Source organism: Hesperophylax consimilis, chromosome 11 (assembly GCF_061612785.1).
Source record: "Hesperophylax consimilis isolate HC1 chromosome 11, BYU_Hcon_1.0, whole genome shotgun sequence".
Taxonomy (NCBI): domain Eukaryota; kingdom Metazoa; phylum Arthropoda; class Insecta; order Trichoptera; family Limnephilidae; genus Hesperophylax; species Hesperophylax consimilis.
The window spans coordinates 7,609,876-7,616,629 of NC_142846.1; the positions used below are offsets into that span (position 1 = coordinate 7,609,876).

The window sequence follows — 6,754 nt, forward strand, 5'->3', positions numbered from 1 at the left end:
TTATACCGCTCGCACTGTTTTGTTTACTGTTTGGTATTTTATTATTTGAATATATTAGCATTGTATAGGACTTTATCCCTACAAAAATGTCTTTACAAGCCAATGATAGTGACGATGAAGTGTACTTATAGTGTGCACTTATAGTGTGTGATGGATTATCAACATATAAAGTGTACTGATTCCTTGAAAGAATAAATACTATGATTCATAAGTGGAATGGGCTCTTCAATTAGGCGAGGCAACCGCAAAAGACTCTTTTTTGACAAGAAGCAATTAAACTTATGAGTTATTGAGTGTTCGCCTTCGGCCTTAGGCGACACTGTTCAATATTTACGCGATCAGATTTCACACATCCAGCGATTGTAGAATTGCGGGCATGGCAAATATATATTATTATTGATTATATAACTATATGATATGAATAAACATAATATCTTTTACATGGAATTTTCAAATATTGAATATTGAATGCTATTTACTGAATTAATATCAGGTTTTTATATTCAGCTTTGAAATGTGCTGAAATTATGATGTAATCAAAGCAATTATAATTTATTTTTGATGATCAAATGTCATATATGATTTCTTTGAAAATTTCAATCGAAAATATTATTTGGTTTAGAAATTGTGTCAATTTTAAGAAAGCGATATATTTTTGCGCTAATCGCGAAAAACACCCGCTATAGGCTAGAGTCTATTTTTTGAAGCGCCCGACTACAATGTGTTAAGTGTGACGCCATTGATGCAGAGAAGGATTAGTGATAATGAAATATTAATAATTTGGCTTACATCTGTTTCAGATTATAAAGCTGATGAAATGTATTTTCGGCCATTGTAGCTATCTGATTTTGGTTCAGGAGGAGTCGCTCCAACTTCCCCAGGCCATTGAAGACCTCCATGTACAGCGACTGGATGGAGTTGCTGGACAGGTCCAGCCGCAGCAGATTGGTGAGGTTGGAGAATACATCCGGCTCTATGAGGGTTATCTGGTTGTGACTGAGATCTCTGGAAACACAAATATTGGACAATTCAATAATAATTAAAACACCCAAACTTCTTCTTTCGTATGGGGGAGGGGTCAGAGGGGGACATGCCGGGGAATGAATGGAGCGGGCATTCGTTGACCACATGTTCGGTGGTCTGTACCGCACCACATTCACACATCACCGACTCTTTAAGGCCCCATCTGTGCATCATGTGGGCACAGCGGCTATGGGAGCACCTTAACCTATTGATGACAGACCAGGTTTTGCGAGGCAATGAGAACCCAGGCTGTCTCTCGGTTGGGTCCTGTATGAGATGGGCATTTCACACGTTCCCATCTATCTTCTTGGGTGAGACATAATCGGAAGGGCCTCTCTCCTTCCGCCCAGAAGGGTTTTCGGGACTTCAAGCGGCATGCCGGGTGAGAGACAACATCTTCGTGCAAAGATATTGCGCTTTTAACACCCAAACTAAACAGCTGCTAATGCATTTATTATACAGGGTTTTCCAATAAGAGGTGTCATTTTGATATTCAATCGAAAAAGATCAATGGTTTCGTTGCTTGTGTGGCATGTAGCGCCGTCTTGTTGAAAGTAAACGTTGTCCAAATCAATACCATCCAATTCCGGCCATAAAAAATCATTAATCATCTCTCGATAGCGCAACCCATTCACCGTAAATGTTGCTCAAGCCTCATTTTCGAAAAAGTAACGTCCAATGACTCCGCCGGACCATAAACCGCACCAAACAGTCACACTTTGAGGATAGAGAGGCTTTTCAACAATAACTCTTGGGTTTTCCGAGCCCCAGATGTGACAATTTTGCTTGTTGACGAAGCCACCGAAGTGGAAATGGACCTCATCACTCAAGATGATTTGCATTTGATTCACTCAAGTGAATTTTAATAATTTCAATGCGTTGTTGAAGCGTGTATCATTCCATTTTTATTAATGGCGTAGTTTCTACTTGTCAAATGTCAAAAATGACACCTTCAAAAATGACAGCTTCAAAAATAACATCTACCGAAATAGCGGGCTATTCAAAATAACACCTCTTATTGGAAAACCCTGTATTACTTGTGCAATCTTTTTAATATGGCCACAAGAGTCGCTTCTGAATTTGAAGGGTGTGTCAATGACGTTACAATACATTTAGACTTGCTATTGTCTCACAAACTCAAGCCAAATAAGAAACATTCTTATGCTTCCAGTAAATTCTTAATTCAAAGGTTGTTCATGTATGACAAAGACAAAAATTCATAGAAAAAGATAGCGGACGGCATTTTCATATTTGCATCGAATACTACATTCTACATCACGGGTGAGACTGAGATAACAAACTACGCTTTCTCGCTTACCCTATAAGACGAACATGAAATAAGATACGAGACGACCTACTGTTATTAGGTTGTCCTTCTCGTACTTATGTGTTGCTACGTTAGCTATCTCACTTTCTCTAATGGCGCTGAAATCTTTAGGAAATAATTATATTTTTTATAATAATAAAATAATTTGTGTGTATTTACAAATGAAATCTTATTCCTTCGCATTTACTAGTGTTTGTCGAGTAATGAAAAAAAATTCTTATCACCCATGAGGACATCTTGGCACTTTTTCAATGCAATTTACTCAGAGGTAGCATACGATCTTAAGCGACGTGAGGAAGTTTAGTACTAAAACTACGAATCCGAAAGCACTACAATTGACTTACTTTTGGCTCTGCACCTTGAGATTTGGACAGCCTGTATGTACATATTCTAATATTAATTGTTGGTGTGGGTTTAATTACTGAGGACGGGTTGTTTCGGAGAATTTGAACAATTGGACTTACAACACACAAATCTTAACATAAACAGCATACTGTACTATCAACAGTTATAATGTGAACAATGTGACCTAAACAAATTTATATCGTAGAAGGTAGTTAAACCAACATTGGTACACTTGTCAAATTCTGCTGCATGCAAAGGCTGTTTAAAAAACAACACTTGATTTCAACATAAATATCGAATGGAGATAACTATTGAAGTCGGGGGTTTAAGTAAACATGCACATAATAGGTTTTTAGGGTTTAGTTAATCAAACTTTAATCCATCTTTTACCATCTCCCACCATATAAATAGTTATTTCTTGTAGTAATTAATTTGAAACCAAGTGCTGTTTATATATCTTTGTGTATCAAGCATGCAGCAATAGATACAGAATTCGACAATATTAATAAAAAAAGTTTGGTATGGCTTTTATTCAGCAGAGAATGGCTGATGATATACTCCATACAATAATAATGGTAGGATTCTTACAATTTTTGCAGTTGAGGTAAATACAACTCCTTGGACAGTGTTGTGATAGAATTTTCAGACAGATTCCTGAAAAATAATAATATTTTTGTTTACATACAAGTTGTGTGAAATATGTCAGTATTTTCAATGTTATAAATTGGCGAGTACTTACAGGTTAACTACAAGGGATGCAATTTTTGACAGATCTATTTCTTTTAATTCAGTAATAATAGTTTCAGGGCTTCCACACTTCAGTTTAATCGATTCTATATTATCGACATTAGAATTGGTAACGTCTGTTGTTCTGCTGCTTTTGCAGACACACAGTGATGGACAGTATTGGTCTGCTGATACCAAAGTAAGCGCTATACAGACAACTATTGGTAAAACACTACCAAGTATTGAAAACATCTTCAAATCAGATTTGAAACACTTGAATCTTTATATTACACACATTCCAGCGATTCCTCTCGGGAATATAAGCAAATTGATATCATATAAACAAATCCCATGTCGAAGTCATGCACTTCTCTCATCTTCAATATCCAATACCATTACATTTTCACTTCGTATTGTCATTTTATAAGATTACAGATTAGTTTATGTAAACATAAAAATGTATTTAAGTCACTATTCGACGCTCGACGCTCAAAATAGGAATTTGAGGTCCTAACATTTTTTTATCATAAACAAGAGTTGACGGATCGAATTTTTTTCAATGACAACACCCAAACAACATTTTAATTGTCTATTTTATGCACGGTAAAATAATCTTTAATACACAATGCGTGTAAGTCTTTTATCACTTGAAAAAAAAATTCCAGTGAGATGGCATATTTTGGAATCACTTCTAGCCGCTGTTATAATATCGAATCTTCTCGTCAAAAAGCCCTTAAAATCAGTTTTCATAAGGGCTATTATTGTTTACAAAAAGGATTAGCAATGTTACCAGTCTTAATTTTAATTATCTTAAAACAAGGCCTACCCATAAATACTGTGAAGTTGCAAGTAGGAATTTTAGCCTGTCGTCCGTTCGGAAAAAATATGCCGTGCAAATACATGAAATACCTTGTCCTAACGTTAGATTCTAAACCCACTTAACTCCACCACATTCAAGACAAACTCAAATCCGCCACCTGTGCCCTACACGCCATTTACCCCATGATGTGCAAAAACAGCATACTAGTAATAAAAAATAAATTATCCCATACATAAGACCCGTATTCACTTACGAGGCCCCCATTTGGGGCTGGGAAACGATAAGAATAGCTCTCAGAGTTCCCGGTTGGATAAGAATATCTCAAATTCACAAAAATTCGTGCTGAAAGAATTCTTCAAAAACAAGCTAAACTTTTTTACTTCTGCATTTGTAACCATAAAAACAATTATATTTAAACTCGCCCGGTATGACGAAAGTGTGCGAACAAAACAAATGAAAAGCCAAAACAAATCCTCTGGAAGGATTTTAAAAAAGCAGCCATCACCCGCAGTACTAACAACTAATGCAATTATTTTTTTTTAATATTGTAAAGGAGCTTGAGCTTGTAAACCAAGCTTCTATTTTGATTCCATTAAAGTCAAAGTAGTCTGTCGACCTACTGGTTTGGTAATGGTAAGGTTTTCAATTTGGGAATTTGGGCAGTTTTGGGTATCGCTGCCCTGGGAACCATTTATTGGATAACCAACACCCCTGCCATAGGTCACCCAATGTGGTTCGCTACGTTTGGTAACTTAGCGGGTGACTTTTTGACTTTTTGAATAAATGGCATACAGAGCTCCGGGCCAATAAGGCCCCTTTCTCTTTCAACATGAGTTATAAATGGTTGTGGGAGGAGATTTGTTTAGTTTTTGTGAAAAAATTTTTTTGCAATAGAATGGCTGCAGAGGGGGGGAAGATTTGACGAAAGATTTTAGTGGTTGTTGGGAGAATGATGAGTGTTGACTGTGGAGTTTTGGATTTGGATGGAGCTGAGGAGTGAATTGACGTGGGCGACGAGACGGCTGTTTATTTCAAGCGCTGATCTCAGTTGGGCGGCCGCGTTGGACAGGGCCAGGATGATTTGAGGGGTTAGAGTTGTGAGGTGTGGTGAAGAGGGAGGGGCGGCAGAGACGTGGGAGAATAGGGGGGGGTGGGGTGGACGCGGGGGTCCGGGGGATGGGTTGAAGTGACAGGGGGGGGTAGGGGGGAAATGTAGGTTCGTGAGCGAGGGTGTGGCGACAGGGGGGGGGGGCTCGACGGAACTGTTGAGAGAGTGAGGTGGTAGGGGGGAGGGTAGGGGGGAATTGGACGTTCGGGAGCGAGAGTGTGGTTTGTCTTCAGGCAGTTTGTAAGAGTGGTGGTCGATGTTGCGTTCGAGGAGGATTGGGATGATGCGTTGGAGGTCGCGGGCGGATTTGGGGTGGATAGAGATAAACTTCGCTTGGTTTTTAGCGAAGAAGTCTATCCCTTTGTCGGTGAGGGTTCTCTCGAGTGAGGCCCATCCCGATTTGGAATGGAGCACCACTGGAGGGATCTTTTCGGTCAAAACGACCACCCGGGGGGTGTTTGGGGGGGTCGAGGAGTCTTGGGGGGGGTTACAAGTGAAGAGGGGGATTGGGGGGGGATAAATGGGGATTGGGGGGGGATAAATGGGGATTGGGGGAGGAGCTTAGCGGGTGTGTCTAGGTTCACCTACTGCGTGGCAGGTCGGATTGGGGAGAAGTAAGGTTTTCAATTTGGGAAGCTGTTTTGGGTATCGCCGCCCCGGGAACCATTTATTGGATAACCAACAACCCTGCTATAGGCCACTCCAAGTGGTTCGCTACGTTTGGTGACTTAGCGGGGGCGCCCGGGTTCATGGTGTTTGTTTAGATCCTTTTACCCACCTACTGCGTGGCAGGTCGGATCTGGAGAAACTAGTTGAGGTAGACCTCTTTATTTCTAAAGCCGAAATTTCTCTTGACCCATCGCTTGACAAATTGCAGCGAGAGGGATGGATTCATACATCCATCACTTCTGAACACATTGACCTCCAGATTACTACCCGCTCGTTTGTTCCCCTTTCCCTGATTGGCTGGTCTATCAAATTGAATGTCCATGTTGGTAACATAATCTTACATCAGGTCTATAAGATTGATTCATTTTATAAAAGATCCATTTTCTAGTGTATTCAGGTCCAAAGATTTTTCGTAAAATTTACACTCAAAGAGTACTCTCTAAGTTTCATCCTTTTGAAATTTATAAGCTTCATAAAATCCCACAACCATATTTTGACAACTTGTCCTATTTTCGTTTTATAAATTACCTACAAGTTCTTTTAAAAACAGAGAATGACCCGCAACGCCTGGATGGGAGTCAAACCTTTTGGACACTTTGGACCACTCGGCGAACTAAGTACCTAACTTGTAACGAAGTGATTATCGGTCAATGCCTTGCGATAATCAATTGCAGTGATATATTATGCAACCGATCGAATTGATTGAAATCAAAGCAGGGCTAACAAACGTTTACGA

At 39.5% G+C, this 6,754-nt stretch overlaps 1 protein-coding gene across 1 annotated transcript in view; it reads right to left on the reverse strand.

Annotated features, from left to right (window-relative positions):
* The window catches only part of Remo (Remoulade), a 45,656-nt gene extending 40,348 nt beyond the window's left edge, over window positions 1-5,308 (reverse strand). The window contains exons 1-3 of the mRNA XM_089637239.1: window positions 3,435-5,308; window positions 3,284-3,349; window positions 790-1,005 (exon numbers count right to left, since the gene is read on the reverse strand). Of these exons, the coding sequence (XP_089493365.1) occupies window positions 790-1,005; window positions 3,284-3,349; window positions 3,435-3,673 (521 nt within the window). The 5' untranslated portion in view covers window positions 3,674-5,308. The remainder of the gene's footprint in view (window positions 1-789; window positions 1,006-3,283; window positions 3,350-3,434) is intronic.
* Between the last annotated feature and the right edge of the window lie 1,446 nt (window positions 5,309-6,754).